General features: G+C 37.8%; 1 protein-coding gene across 1 annotated transcript in view; it reads right to left on the reverse strand.

The window, feature by feature from the left end:
- Positions 1-11,857, reverse strand: part of LOC115228205 (E3 ubiquitin-protein ligase TRIM33) — a 158,304-nt gene extending 146,447 nt beyond the window's left edge. The window contains 3 exon segments of the mRNA XM_036498873.1: positions 5,374-6,777; positions 7,486-8,457; positions 11,795-11,857. Of these exon segments, the coding sequence (XP_036354766.1) occupies positions 5,374-6,777; positions 7,486-8,437 (2,356 nt within the window). The 5' untranslated portion in view covers positions 8,438-8,457; positions 11,795-11,857.
- Between the last annotated feature and the right edge of the window lie 5,630 nt (positions 11,858-17,487).

The raw sequence follows: 17,487 nt of genomic DNA on the forward strand, positions 1-17,487 counted from the left end.
ATCCGTAATTTTTCAATACAGTCCCCGTTTGTTCCAACTTTGTTAAAGCTTTAAACCTTCAAAGAAAAATAATGTTTCCAGTTTGGGGCATGAGCCACATTTATGCACCCCTTCTTTCACTTATTGGCCCGTCGCGAATCTGTTGTCTCTTAAGGTTTCTTTCACCGATGCAATCAAACAGGTGACAATGAGAGGTCAGAAGTATGTCGACGATCTTCCAGTGCTTCAAATTTCAGTTTCAGAATAACAGTCGTATAACAACGAGCATTATGTTGTAAACAACACAATGTCTTTCAAGAGAACTTCTGCATGTTTTACTTCAAAATGCAAGACAGAGCTTGTCATGTAACATCTTGCTATAATGAGCATGGTTTACAGCTGAGCTTTCTCTCCTGATTAATGCTTCAGTATTGGTCTTCGCTAATCCAAAAATACTATCTGCATCGATTTTCATACTTTTGCTGGTAAATAAGGTATCCAGGTTAAAATCCCAAGTGACGATTTTTTTCCCCAAAAAAGAAATCCAAAAGCCCTTGGTAGATTTCAAATGATTTTTGTTTGTGCAATTTCGTTTGTTGTTCCGAGGATCCATCATGCACAAACAATATCAATGTCAAGTTCAATGTTGTGAACAATTTCATGGTAGAACCAAGGTTAATTTGCATATAACAAAATACACCACCAATCAAAAGTCAGGTATCCATTCAATAGAATCAGGTCACGGCCTCATTCAGTGTTGTCATCAGTACAAGACACAGCCATGCATCCAGCTCCTTTTTTCTGATCCGCGACACTTGAGCGACCATTTTTGGAATTTTCAATCCATTTGTAGAGCCCGTTATGTATGACAAAACACCATTCTCATATCGTGCTAAAATCCTTCGATCGATTTCGGTTACTAATACACATTAAGCCCACAGAAAATAGGTCACAGAAAGCTACTCTTCTTTGAGAAAAAAGAAAAGAAAGAGAAGTGGCAGTGGGTAACGTATTAACTACAACAACATTACTGACGTTTCAAGTTCAAACCTGCACAATAATGACAAGAGGGGAAACCACAAATAGTGATGCGCGCGCAACTACTTTTCCCGCTAATAGGGAACACAACTTTAAGTGCATTGGGGATAATGAATGACTCACCTTTGTGCGTACGTACCTATTACATATGTGCATGTAAAGGTGTCAAATTTTTGTGGTATTCTAAGGCTAAGTAAGAATCTCGATAAATTTCAATGTCTGTCTTCAGGATGGCTATACATACACACGCAGGCAGCGATGTTAATAAGTGTATGTATGTATGCATGTGTGCATAGATTTATATTTCTAATTTGCTAAGTAAAAGATAAACATTTTGTGTATACGTGTGAGGGTGTGTAAATGTGTGTAGTGCTATAATACAATCAGAGAGACTGTGTGTATGTGTGTACAAACACACAGCTGATGTTGGACAGGCAGACCAGCCTAAGAACCGAGATAGCCAGCCAGCCAGCCAGTCAGTCAGCCTGCCAGTCAGCCAGCCTGCCAGCAGAAACATGTGCCATCATCAAGGACTCGCTTGCCTCTCTGCATCGGTATGCATTCATTTATGGCGACGACATGGACAGCCATGTTCCAAAATAGAGAGGGAGGGAGGGGGACACCCGTCAGACAGCGGGGTGGCTAGAATGCTTCATGTGAAGAGGAAATTTTCAAACAGCATAACAAAAAAAGAAAACTATATACCCATTACATGCAATATATATGCTTATGAATATATTTATATATACATAAATATCTCCATAAATATATGCATATCTATAATTATTATACATAGATATACACACATCAATAAATATATATATACATCCATATGCACATATACTTCGAATTTGCTAAATAGATCATTCTTAAGAGAGACTAGATTCATATAAACACACCTCAGAACACGTACACGCATATATTTTACCTCTCTCTATATATATATACAAACATATTTATATAGACTTTTTTGGCAAGGATTTCAAAGGAACAATGAATAACAAAATATTATGAAAAACAAAACTTGTTTGAAGACTTAATAGGAAATTTAGGAACACGAACGCAAAAATAGTTTCATATGAAAAGACATTTTTTAATCTTAACGAGAGGTGGGGGGGTGTAGATAGATAGATAGATAGATGAGATAGACAGACAGGCAGACATCACCTAGATTAGGTGTCTTGTCAGTCAATGTTGTTTGCAAAAGTGGAATTTTAGGAGCAAGAGGGGGCGAAATCACGAAGGCTGAGACCACATCATCCATTACAAAATGTCAGTAAATTGATTTTGACCTTCTTTTTTGATGTGTGTTAGGTGGATATCGGGGATCATTTAGAAACTATTTTGTCTTCTCTGCAAGAAAAGCAAAGATCTTTCGAAGATGATACTTAACCCCAGATCAAGCACGATCAAACAGGCTCAGCAATTCAGCAATATCAAAGACGTTCCAGCAATGACCATTGCACTGATCTATCAAACCTTAAGAACCATTGCAGCTACCATCCCGTTTTTTAATTAGACACTATAACAAGGAGTACATTATTTAATGTTCTTCAGTCTTTTTTTGTTTTGATGTTTGGGTTTGGGGGGGGTAGAGGAATTTCGGAAGGAAAGGGTCGAGTTGTTAGCTGCGCTCTCTAGCAGATCGAACGACACTAAAAGGCCTTCTGGTTGATCTAAATAATTTGTTTGCTGTTATTCTTGTAGCCTGTCTCCAACTATTTACAAGAGAACCTATAACTTTGCGTGAAAACACGAAAGACGCCGACGTCTTGAAATTTGTGTGTCTATGTGTACCGTCAATATTAAACATGGATATCTCACTGAAATTGTAAAGAACAATAATCTGTTCTCATTAAGATGACGGTGCATACATGATCGTTATAGCAAAATCCCTGGAAGAATGATAGAGAAATGTTCGGACACCGGCGGGAATCGAACTCGGTTTGCAAAGGGACGTAACTGACTATGATGTCAAAAACGTGACATCAGACGCTCTACCGATTCTGCCACCCAGCCATCGACCTTGTAAAGCCAATATTCATTTCTTTTATTTGCACCAAGAGAAGAAGAAAAATAGAACTTGACATTACAAAACAAACAATAATAATTATTAAGTTAATATTTTCGAAATTTTTCGAAAACTGTTTAAATAAATCTGTTTCTTCATACACTGAAAATAGTAAATAAAACATCCTAAAATGATAAAAAGTCCTAATATTAGAATTTCTGCAAAACAAGTAACAAAATTATATATACACGCCAAATTGTACTTTTTTTTTTTAAATAACGGTTATAAAACAAGACAAAAAAAAACATTTGAATGATTGCTCTGAAATTCGAAATAATGGAAAAAATATTTATTCTAACTGCTAGCAATTTCGTTTGGGGAAAATGGCCTGTGCCATTTATAGAGACACACACAGACAGACTGATTTATATATATATATATATACCCATTCACATAGTATATATACAGATAAGCATAAAATAACATGCATTTCAGCACATCCACATAGCAGACATACAAACATACACATATATATACACACACACGTGTATGTGTGTGTTTGTAAGTATATATATGTACACATAACTATGCAATTGTTTTATCACGTCCAATGACGGAAGGTCTCACTCACTACCTGTGTGACCGTTATAAAAAACCACATTCTCTCTCAAACATTTGAATTCCAGACACGCATGCATCTTATGTACTGACTGAACACCGAGACGTTCTTTGAGGTGTTTGCGTCTAAAATAATAATGATGATGATGATGATGATGATAACTGAACTATGGTCTACCTGCAAACACAGCTAGAAAGATAAAAGAATTGAAATAAATAATTGCAAAGTAAAGCAGCAATTAGAGTTATTGAAAAGGTGTACATCATCTTATCTACTAGTCAGTCAGCATCTGTGAAGTTTCATAGGAGATGAGAGAGGGCTGAGGTATTATTTTTTTTTACTGTGTATGTAGTAGTTCACTGTGTTTTTATAAAAACATGTTTGTTTGAAAGGGGTGAAGGATGAACATGATTATGAAAAAAGATACCTCACATTATTTTATACATGTATTCATTTATACATGTACATACATATGTATGGTAGTGACACGAGACGAGACCTACTTTTTTTTTCCCCCTCTTCATGATGTATATACAGCAAAGCCAATCTATCTATCTAACCACACACCACTCTATTCAAAAAAAAAAATCTAAACCACACCTCAAAAAGCCATCATCGACCACCTCACCAAACCCCCGCACACACACACCGCTAACGGAGCTTATCAAACAGGCAAACCAGACAATGCCAGCATATCCACAACTGCATATCACCACATGCGAACCCGCCCTCTCCCCGTCGAACGCAGAGGACTCAAAACTGCATTATCACTACTCACTCGGGCCAGCAAAACCAAACCACCATCAACCATCATCACTATATATGAACCCCCCCACACACACAATCGCCATTGCAATCATCACACCACACTTACAGCATGCCCACCTTATTACATTTAACCGCCATATACTAGCCGAAAACCCACATCGGATTCATCATTCCCATCCACAGAACATCGCCATTATTCAATGAGCACAATAACAAGCTAAGTAAGCTAGGTACTACCACATTCACCATTAATCACACCTCACTACATCCAAAATATATATATAAAATACCAAACAACTACCATTGAATGACCAGAGAGAGAAGGGAGGAGATGACGGAGAGGGGGAAAGAATGATAGGAAGCGTGGAGGGTAGAGAAGGTAAAAAGAGAGAGAGAGGGAGATAAGAGTGAGCGACAGGGAAAGAGAAGAGTGATAAGAGAAAGGTTACAGAGAGGCGAAAGAGACATGCAGCATGTAGTGAACAGTGAGGGAGACACAAGACAGACATAACAAAAAGGGGAAAGTGAAGAGGGAGAGACAGACTATAAGAGAGAGAGAGAGAGAGAGGGCGATGGTGAGGGACAGTCTATATAAGACAGAGCAAGAAACACGGGGGTGCAAGGAAGTGTGTGTGTGTATTTATGCATGTATCTATCTATATGTATATCTATCTATCTATCTATCTATCTATATATATATGCGAGATAGAGAAAGAATGAAAGAGACAAATTTCAAGACGGGGTACAATATATATATATATACACACATATATAATGAGGGTTAAGAGCTGAAAAATTAAAAGAAAATTTTATAGATGAGGTTAATAACCTTTCACTCACCTACCTACCTTGCACTGCTTCAGAAAGGGAGACAGAAATTCTATAAATATATATATATATATATGTATATATGTATATATATGTGTGATTTGCTTGCAGAGAAGAAAAAAACACTCACCAGAGTCCGACTTGACATTCTTCAAGCACATATCACAAAGTTGATGTAGACAAGGTAAAAGTTTGGGGGCTTGTTCTTTGAATCCTGACCCACACATGGTACATGCCATGCCAGCCGCTTGTTGTTGTTGTTGTTGTTGAGTTAGGCTCTGATTGTTGTTGTTGTTAATATTAGTGGTTATAGCACTGCTAGTAGTAGTGGTGGTGGTAGTACTAGATGTAGTAGTTGTGGTTGTGGTGGGGGTGATGGTGCTGACAGCGGCGGTGGTAGTGGCGGTGGTGGTGGTGGTCGTCGTCGTCGTGGTAGAGTTTTGATCCTGTGGTTGTTGGGATTGATGGGGGTGGTGCCTACTGGTACTTGATCCTGCACTTTCACCCCCATCGTCCGTCGGTTTGGCCGCAAGTGTCATTGTCAACGTCGGCGACGACAATGATGATGCTGCTGGTGGTGGTGGTGGTGGTGGTGGTAGTAATGATGATGGTGACGATGATGATGATGATGCTGATAATTGCGACGTCGCTGACGTCGCCGACAGGAGCGAACTTGTGGACGCTGTGAACGTCGACGACGACGACGACGACAATGCCGCTTGTTTTTGTGGTTGTGGTTGTTGCTGTTGTTGTTGTGGTGGTGGTGATTGTGCCGGTGGTGTCAACGACGGCGGCGGCGACGGCGAGCCCCTTGCTGTCAGGTCAGCAACAACTACTGCGCCCGCTCCTCCCACGACGACGACGCCTGGCGTAGTCGTAGTGTCGGCCGCCAGCACAGAAGCACTGCAACCACCTCCTGTCACGATGATGGTGGCGGCGGCGGCGGTGGTGGTGGAGGATGTCGTTGTCGCTACGGCCGCTGCCACTGCTTTTTGTTGTTGTTGTTGTTGTTTGTCCACCGTGTTTTGCTGCTGTTGTTGTTGTTGATGCTGCTGCTGCTGCAGTTGCTGTTGTTGCATATCTGTACTACTGGCAGTGGAAGATGATGTTGTTGTTGATGATGATGACGATGACGACGACGATGATGAAGCGACGGCGGCACCCGTTGCCAGGTTCGCACCTCCTCCTTCGACTCCACCATCACCGTCCGCCATAGAAGAAGACGAAGAACAAGAAGTAGATGAGGTACGGCTTCTAATAATAGTAGTAGTAGTAGTAATAGTAGAACTATTACTACTACTACTAGTAGTAGTAGCAGTAGTAGTACTAGTGTTGTTGTTGTTGTTAAGGTGACTACAACTACCACCACCGTTCGAGGCGGTATTGTCCTTTGCACTACAAGTTAATCCCGCCGACTTTACTATCGCCGATCCGTCAGCGGAAACAGCAGCAGCAGCAACGGTAACGCAGGAGGAGGAGGAGGCGGAGATGTTGCGGGTAGGAGTGGCGTCGCTGTTGATAGTGCTGGTGGTGGCAGTGGTAGCGGTGTTGTCGTCGACGACGGCGGCGACAGAAGTAGAAGAAGAAGAGGAGGAGGAGGAGGCAAGGGAAGAGGCAGCCGTGTCGACAGTGATGGCGCTTATTATGCTGCTGCCGACGACGGAGGTGGCGACGCCAGAGGAGTCGGAGTGTGTGACAGTGGTGTCAGTGGTGAGCGAGGAAAGGGATGAGGAGGCAGAGTCGGTAGTGGTGGGAGCGGCGGAGGTAATACTGGCGGTGGTAGCGGCAAGAGAGGAGGAAGAGGAAGAGGAAAAGGCAGAGGAAGAAGCAGCGACTGCGTTATTTTTGTTGATGATGGTGTGGACGGGGGCAGAAGCGGAGGAGGAGGAGGAAGCGGAAGGGGAAGAGTCAGCAGTGACTGCGTTGTTGTTGATGTTGTTGACGGCGGTAAGAGAGGAAGGAGAAGGGAGAGAAGTGGGAGGGGAATGGTTAGTGGAGGAGTGAGAGTGAGAGGAAGATGCAGCGACCGCAGCGTTGTTGATGATAGCGGTGGCGGCGACGATCGCCGAAGACGAGGTGGTGGCAGGGGAAGAGGAAGTGACAGCTAGAGCGGTGTCGGCGTTGGTAGCGACGACATGAGGGGGGGAATCGGCGGAAGCGGAGGAGGAGGAGGAAGAAGAAGAGGAGAAGGTTGAGGCACGGGAAGAGGAAGTGTTATGAGTGATGGTTGTAGTAGCAGTGGTGGTGGTGTTGGCGGCGGTGGTGGTAGTGTCATCGCCGTCGATGTTGTTTATGGTGGTGGCGGTGGCGGCGGCGGTGGCAGAGGCTGCAACGGCGGTAGCACCTTGTGTTTCTTGTGGTTGTCGTGATGTCGTTACGGCAGCGGCGGCGGCGATCGACACACGAGAGAAGTTATTTTCACTATCGGCATTGCTTTCATCACCACCACCAACAACAACACAACCACCATCGCTCACTTTTCTCGACATTGTCGTCTCATCATAAGAAGTTCTTACACCGCCGGTCGACATACCATTATTGATGTTGTTATCATCACCACCACCACCATCATCATCATCATCATCATTATTATTATTATTATTATTATTATTATTGTTGTTGTTATTATCATCAGAAATAACATCATTTTCTTCTTCATCTTCCATACTACTGCGACCTCGTTGTTGTTGTTGTTGTTGGTTATTATGAAAGTGTTTATTATTATCGGTAATGCTTACAGTCGAGATCGAACTAGTTAACAGATGATTATTGTTGCTGTCGTCGTCGTCAGTATTATTATCAACAGAATCGGTGGTCATTGCACCAGTTTCGACACTCTCCCTACAAGCTGCTGATGATGATGTTGACATGTCATCATAACAATCTGTCGTTTTATTAGTATTATTACTAATCATGCTGTCTCTGGAATTTACAGGTTCGCTTCTCCGTCGCTTCGGTGCCACTGGTTCATCGTCTTCGTCTTCGTCGTCATTACTTGCTGCTGCTGTTATCACCCCGGGGCCACTGTTGTTGTTATCGTTTGTTTTCGTGGCCTCTGTATTTATGATAACATTGTCATCATCATCGTTGCTGTTGTTGTTATTACTAATGGCCTCTTTGGTGGTGGAATAACTATCTTCGGACGATAACGACGGCATAGGTTTACCACCAAGATCGCCGTCATCATGATCCATCTTCTTCTTGTTGGATTATAAAATCTATAGAGAAAGAGAAGAATAGATTACACAAGCACACACAGTATATATATATATATATATATATATATACATATATATGGCACACATATATATGTATATACATATATATGGCACACATATGTATATACATATATATGGCACACACACACACACACATATATATATATATATATATGTGTGTGTGTGTGTGCCATAAATTTTCGAAAAAATTTGTTCGATTATATCGACGCCAAAAGGATGAAAAGTTAAAAGTTGACTTCGGCCAGATTCGAACCAGGAACGCAACCATTACCCGTATATATATATATACACATATAAACACATACATGAATGCACATACCCACGTGTATATATTCACATGTATACAAACATATACATACAACACACACACACCTTTTTTGTTTTTTTTCTTTTCATGTATATATGTGCCTAGAAATGTTTTGTTTTTTTATATGTACATATGTTATAAGCAGGAGCGAAAAGTGTTTTGTGTGTTTAAATGTGTCAGTTGCTTATTGTTTGTTCATAAAGTGTAAGTAAAAATATATATATATGTACACGCGTGTGTGTGTATATACATTGTACAAAGTTTATATACATGGGCGAAGTTTCGCATGTTATGCCTATACATGTATATATATTGAACTTTTTTAAATATTTTATTGTTTTTAATTTCTAAACAGAAGGCGCCGGCATCAGAAACGAAAAGGGCGTCTTTGAAAGAGATTTGCTGACCACGTCTACATCACGAGGATGTAAATGATGACAGATAATGAATAATCGTACAAATTTCTTCTTCAAAGGCAGCGAATTTTACACAAATTACTGAAGTTGGGATTAAGTGATGTTCATGCATTATTTTTTTTCTTCTTCAAAGAAATACTCGATGCCGTTTATTGAAGTGGTGGTATTTTGGATTTTTCTCAATCAAGGAATCGAAACCAAATGGCACACATTCGCTCTCCAAGCCCCGTATTCGGTGGAAACTTAAAACTTAACCCTAACCCTAATTTTAATAGTAAATAAAAACAAATAAGGAATGTAGGGCGAAGTGGAAATAGTTGAAAAGAAGCTAAATGCAATTTTAGATCTTTATAGCGTTGGATTAGTGTTCTGAATTACAGACTTTAATGGCTCTAAAAAGAGAGGCATAACAAAATATCACACAAAAAAATTGGAACGCAAAAGTAAAATGAAGTCACCAAACACACTTCATTCCTTATAATATATACATATATATGTGTATGTATGTATGTATAACACATGCACAATACTATGAATGAAATGTTATAACGGATATTTTACATATACCTAAAAGTGTGTTTGCGTTTTTTAATGGAGGGTTGGAATGGCTGATAATTTACATTGCCTACATATATATATATATATATATATATATGTGTGTGTGTGTAATGTACATTGCCTATATATATATATATATATGTAATCTACATTGTCTATATATATATATATAGAATCTACTTTGTGTATATATATATATATATAAATGCGTGTGTTGAATTTAAGAAGAAAAAGGAAATGTATAAACTAGGAAAGCACCAGATGTACAGTAAGCAATAAGTTGCTTTGAAATGTACAAAGAGAATGCGAAGGAAATTGACAAATTACTTTATTTTTATTATACATATCTATCTATATATATATATATATATATGTATACACACCACACACACAAATATGTGTATAATTATCAGTTTAACAGCAACGGTGGATTTGTTTTCGTGAGGATAGAATAAGTTATGGGTGTTTTTCTTTCGGGGGGGGGGGTTATTTTTAAGATGTAGACAACAAAATTAGGGGCACATGCACAAGGTCATACATACATAGACGAGGAGAGACAAGAGAAGCAAAGGCTTAAGGAGGATAACAAAAACCGATTATCGATTTAAAGTTACAGGAAGGTTACCAAAGTACAAGAGTAACGCCAATTATGAAAGCGAGTTTCTTTAGTATCTCGGGAGAGGGGTGCTTATTCATAAATAAAAATATATATATATATACATACATAAATATTTATGTGTTGATTTTGAGATAACGTGCGTCACACAAACGGTTTGAAAATAAATATGCTACACATAATGGAAGAGTATATACTAAAGGATATAAATAAATATTTATTACTACTGCAGTTGTTTGGTAAACTGCAAGTTAACTATAATGTAAATCATAAACGTTTCAGCCAAGAATTTCCTGTTCCTTTTTTTATTCTATCTTCTTAAGGCATTTGTGTATTCAGAATAACATTTTACTGTGTTCTTCCCCTATTTAAAACTTAGGTGAAGTCATTTGAGGTAAATTTGGCTGTTGTTTTCTACGCAGGTTAAGTTATAGAGAGGGTGGTGGTTCTGTTTTAATTAGTGATAGTTAGCTATTGTTTTCATTCTAGTTCCATTTGATTTACTAAAACTTATTTCATAGTATTATTTATATTACATCTTTATATATCTTTTTCCTAAAGTTTTTTTTTTTATCTGGTTCGCACTTGTCCCTCGTACTCAATTAATTAATGCAACAATAATGAAATAGGGTATGTTCATTTAACGTACGCTACATACACACACACACATATATATATATAATATATCTATATAAAACTTTCCTGTTTTCGATGTCGGCAGCGTTATCAAGTGAATTGTTGTGCTGGTTAATCACAATTAGTGATACCCATAGCACGATTATATGTCAGCATAGCTATCCGAGGAGGCAAAAAGAAACGAGGAAGGAACAAGAAAGGCGGGGTGGGCGCCAAAAGATTGTGCGTAAGTAGACCACCAAAAAAAAAATGACGTACATATATATTATTGCAATTATCTGGGGTTTTTTTTTTTTAATTAGTTACATAATTTAGAGGGAATTCATTATACATTACTAATTGTATGATAGTATTCTTACTGCAAGAGTATAAGCGAGGTATTAGTATCGTATTTTGCGATTTGGGGTATTATAAAAACGAATAAGCGAGAAGTGGAGTAAAACTGAAAAGGAAGCCACTTTCAAGTTGACGTATAACTCTCAACGTGGTGGGCGCGGTTAGGAAGTGTTGTTTGATCCTTAGGTCCTAATCGTAACTCTAATTAGGACTGAACAATAATAACTTCAGACAACGATCAGTTTTGAAAAACCTAAAAAAAATATATCTAACAACGTCTTAACCTAGATTTGATCTCTTAATCATGCCTTGCTCGGTGGAGCAACTCGTTAAGTCTATGTCCACCTAATTGGAATTTTAGGTGTTTGTGCAAATGCGTCTGTTTTGTTTACAATTATGAATAATTTTTATGCCGTTGTGAAAGACTTTAGTTTTGTGTGTGTTACCTTTCTTTCTCTCTCTCCCTCTCTTTTTTTCTTCTGTCGCACTTTGTGTCTTTCTTTCGTTCTTTCTTCTTTTCTATATTTCAAGTTATCGCTCTAATTCTCCCTCTCTCTCTTTTATCTGCCTTTCTCCCACTTCCCTTGTTTCTCTTAATTCTTTCTCTTCCTCTTTCCTTGATGCAAGAAGGAGAGGAGTTAAAGCAAGTAACCGTATTACCTCCCCTTAGCTGTTCACCTCTTCATCTTACTAATTCCTGGATCGTCAGTCTCCCTTTGAAAATATATTCAATTCATTTATTTCCAATTTTTTTTTTGACAAACTACTTGTTTCAATTAATTGTTAAAATAATGAAAAAAATTAGCAAATTAATTTTGTCCTTATTAAACAGGTGTTTGAAACTTAAATTTTGACGGAAGGTTTTAATTTACATCAATTTAAACTGGAAATTTTATCATGAAACCAGAAATAGTTTTAGACTTTTATATCTGAAGGGTTAAAGAAAACTAGTTTTATTTCAAATTAATTCTGTAAATAATTAATTAGTTGATCAATAATAACCTACGAAGCCATTTTTCCGTCACTGTTATCAAACCAGAAGTTTTCTATAAAATAGTTTGAATTTTTTTTTTAAATCCAACAGATATATTTACTTTTAAGAAATTCTTAAACATATTTTGAAAAAAAGACAGACAGAAAATATAAAAATGATTTTAAATTATTGAGAATCCAGAATGTGAGTGAAAAGTATGTGACCTGATACAAAGTTACCTTAACATTTTTTTTAATTTGCTGTCTTAAAAAATATAAAAGGAAGTAAACTTGATGATTTTGAATACAAAGAAATATATATATGGAGTGTACAACCATGTCAAAATATGTATGTATACATTTTATATATATAAGGAGATGACAGAGGAACGAGATATGTGGCACATTGCTGTACTAAAGACCCGCACGCCATAACGAAGGTATCATGTAAAAGGATTGGTATGGGTGCTTGTGCCACATAAAAAATACTCAGTGCACTTTATGGAGTGGTTAGTGTTTGGGAGGGCCTCCAGCTATAGAAACTAAGCCAAAACAGACTATGAAACCTGGTGCAGCCCCTGATCTTACCAGTTCCTGTCATGCCATCCAACCCAGGCCAGCATGGAAAATGGACATTGAATGATGATATTTATATATACCTATGCACACACACATATATCAAGAATATACCATATCTCCACACAAGCTCCAGCCCACAATATCACTCAAAATGCTGAGTCTCTGACAGTCCCCTTCTGGCAAAAGTATATTTGCAACATAGCTAAGACCACATCTCAAAGACTAGCCCTTCTTTCCAGCACCAGAAAATAATTCAGTTCCCAACATCTGTGTGAAATACATAAGGGCTCAGACGAAATTCATAATGGAATGCTGTTCCCTCACCTGGGACGTATGTTAATGCTATGTCACCATGTCATTTAATGTGGTTGAACAGCCACTCCCAACCAGACAGGACTCATGGTATAGATCATACTAAGGCAGCAAGCTGGCAGAATGGTTAGCATGCCGGGTGAAATGCTAAGCGGTATTTCGTCTGCCGTTATGTTCTGAGTTCAAATTCCACTGAGGTCGACTTTGCCTTTCATCCTTTTAAGGTCAATAAAATAAGTACCAGTTACCTCACTGGGGTCAATGTAATCGACTTAATCCGATTGTTTGTCCCCTCTGTGTTTAGCCCCTTGTGGGTAGTAAAGAAATAGGTATTTCGTCTGCTGTTATGTTCTGAGTTCAAATTCCGCCGAGGTCGACTTTGCCTTTCATCCTTCTAAGGTCAATAAATTAAGTACCAGTTACGCACTGGGGTCAATGTAATCGACTTAATCCAATGGTTTGTCCCCTCTGTGTTTAGCCCCTTGTAGGTAGTAAAGAAATAGGTATTTCGTCTGCTGTTACGTTCTGAGTTCAAATTCCGCCGAGGTCGACTTTGCCTTTCATCCTTTCGGGGTCGATAAATTCAGTACCAGTTACGCACTGGGGTCGATATGATCAACTTAATCCATCTGTCTGTCCTTGTTTGTCCTCTCTGTGTTTAGCCCCTTGTGGGTAATAAAGAAATAGGTATGGATCATACTGTTTATCCTTTTCATCATAAAATACAAATGTGGCTTGTGAAATCTCCATTCAGGTGATTTTCCTCCCGCTTCACCGCCAATCCATCACAAGGTTATCCATTTACAGCTGAATGGACTAGAGCAGCCGGAAATGATGTATTTTACTCAAGAACACAACACACAGGCAATCTGGGAATTGAAACGATGATCTTGCAATCATGGGTACAACACCCTAACCACCAGGCCATGCTGGTACACACTCAGATATCCTAAACCACAGAAAGGCTACTCAACTAACACTAAGTTACAAATAGACAAGCTCCAACCTCTCTCTACTAATATAGTCTCTTCATCAGTGCTGGATAGACTCATACCTCTACTCAGGCACACTCTGTCCAGTTACCCATGTTCTGCGCTAACCACTTTCAGCTTCTGTCTACCAAATCCACTCACAAAGCTATGCTCAACCTGGGGCTTTAGTAGAAGGCACTTGCCCAAGGTTTCATGATGTGGAACTGAACTTGGAACCATGTGGTTGACAAGTTAACTTCTTAACAACAGCCATGCCTGCACCTAAATAGGTGTGTATACACATATCTATATATATATGTATACATACACACACACATATATATATATATATATATATATATATATATATATATATATATACATATATATATTTAAATACATATATATATATGTATATATATTCGTAAGGAGTTTTTATCAACTGTCATAAAGTAGTAGGTATGTACCATGAGTGCTCAGTTCAGTTTACCACTAAAACTCCAATTCAAAATGCAACTAAAAATGCGTGTTGAGATTGCCTATCAGAGGTGGCTAGAAGTGGTTTCTCCTTGAGCAGGTGGATATAAATTAAAATAAAACAGAAAACACAAAACTTTTGGCCTCACTTGAAAAATCACTTAATTTAGATAGAGAATATAAGCATATAGAGTCTCTATATGTTTATATTCTCTATCTAAGTTAAATGTCTTTCTCAAGTATTGCCAAATGTTTTGCTTTCTCATTTTCACATTAATCTATACATACATATTCTTTTACTAGCTTCAGTCATGCTGGAGCACCACCTTTAGTCGAGCAAATCAACCCCAGAACTTATTCTTTGTAAGCCTAGCACTTATTCTATCAGTATCTTTTGCTGAACTGCCAAGTTACAGGGGCGTAACTCAAGTTGTCAAGTGATGTTGGGGGGACAAATTATTATATATATATAATAATAATGATATTAGGGAATATTATTCCAAACTTACAGGGAAAAATTCAATTTAGTAATACTAAATCAAATTTCACAATATATAATACAAGTATATAAATTAGAGGAGAACCACCTTTTATCAATTCAACAATGATATCATTAAATCATACCATATAGAAAAAATTAAATATACGATAAAACATATACCAATAATTAAGTACAAAATAATAAATAAAAAGTATATAATTGGTAAATTATATATATATACTTAATTATTGGTATATATTTTATCATATATTTAATTTTTTTCTATATGGTATAATTTAATTGTATCATTATTATTTCATTGTTGAATTGATAAAAGGTGGTTCTTCTCTAATTTATATATGTATATATATATATAGGGGTTGGACAAAATAATGGAAACACCTTAAAATTGCAAACAAATTTATTTTAATATGGCGTAAGACCGCTTGAATTCTATGAGGTATGGACTCGTACAAAGTTTGAATTGTTTCCAAAGGCATTTTTGTCCATTCTTCAGCGTAAACAGTCTCCAGTTTTTGTAATGATGATGGTGGAGGATATCAACTCCTTACTTGTTTTCTAAAATGCACCATAAATGTTCAATAATATTGAGATCTGGGGGCTGTAGTTGCCAGATAAGATGTTCAACTTCGCTAGAATGTTCCTCGTGCCATTCATTAACACCTTAACTGTGTGAATTGATGCAGTATCATCCTGAAAAATTGCGTTTCCTTCCGGAAACAGTTCCGCAACCATAGGATGAATTTGATCAGATAAAATGCTTAAATAGTCTTAACCATAAATTTTGTCATGAAGGGAAACAATTGGGCCAGCAGATTTCCAAGATATAGCACCCCCAGATCATCATAGATTCTCCTTCATGCTTAACAGTTGGAAGAAGGCAGTCTGGGTGAAATGCTTCTTTTGGCTGTCTCCATGTGTATACTCAGCCGCTGGTCAAAATAAGGTAAAGGATGACTTGTCCAAGAAAATAACATTCTTCCACTGCTCTTGGGACCAATTGTGTAAAGTTTTTACTCCGCTCTAAATGCTTTGCAACATTTGTTTCTGAAAGTAGTGGTTTTCTGATTGCAGCCCTCCCATGAAATCTGTCTTTGTGCAGCTCCTGGCAAACAGTTTTTGTGGAAACTGTGTTCTCAAGGTGGTCATTAAGCTCTGCAGTAATTTTGGGAGCTGTACTTTTGTGATCCTTTCTAACAATTCACGTAAGAGTCCAACAGTTCCTATATGAAAGTTTTGGTTTTCTTCTGGAGTTTTGTTTCAATGAGCAGGTTTTTCATTCTTTCTCAAAGGCTGTCATTACTTTCAAGACAGTACTACTTCATACACCAAACGATTCAGCTGTTTTCATTATGCTAGTGCCTGCCATACGAGCACCAACAACTTGACCACTTTGAAAGGCAACAGATCTGTCATTTTAATGAATTTTAATTACCTTTTTCTGATGATGCCTGAAAAGAAACAGCAATTTTAGCGAAACATGTTAAGCAACACTAATAATAAATCAAAAAACATAAAAACAAACAAGCTTTTGACAGTTTTATAGATGTTTCAAAATTATGATGCTAGGTGTTTCCATTTTTTTGTCCAGCCCCTGTATATATATATATATATATATATAATTAATCAATATAGGGTGGCAAAAAATTTTGTAGAATTTTTTTGCCACCAGCGGCCTAGTGGGAAAAAATTAAATAGTCATAGACCATTTTTAAGTTCAACATCACAATCAAGGAACGGCCATAATAGGCCATTCACCCACTAGAAATAACAGCCAAAGCTTCAACCGCAAAATAACATCAATTCCGTAAACCAGGAGAAAATTAAAAAACATTTACCCTGTAATTTCTTATACGATGCACCGTTTCATCTACTGTTTAATGGTAAACTAGCCTGATTAAATTAAATCAAGCCAATCTTCCATAGGCCCTTAGAATCGTCAGTAAGAAATAGCCAAGTCGGAACAGATATTTTCACGAGGCATTTCTGTCCCTGCCTCGGCAATATCTGACCTAAAATTTTCAAATCATCGCACTCGCGCCAAATTTAATTTTCTCCTGGTTTACGGAATTGATGTTATTTTGCGGTTGAAGCTTTGGCTGTTATTTCTAGTGGGTGAATGGCCTATTATGGCCGTTCCTTGATTGTGATATATATATATATATATACACACAGAGGTGGGTACCGTTAATCGAGAAGTTAACTTCGTTCATCGTTAATCTGTAAATTATTTGAAAATGTAACAGAGGTTTACTTTAACTTTTATTGAAAAAAAGGCATAACTACAGTTTGATACCTCATCAACATTGTTGCCTCAACTTCC

The sequence above is a fragment of the Octopus sinensis genome, unplaced genomic scaffold, assembly GCF_006345805.1.
Source record: "Octopus sinensis unplaced genomic scaffold, ASM634580v1 Contig09956, whole genome shotgun sequence".
Lineage (NCBI taxonomy): Eukaryota > Metazoa > Mollusca > Cephalopoda > Octopoda > Octopodidae > Octopus > Octopus sinensis.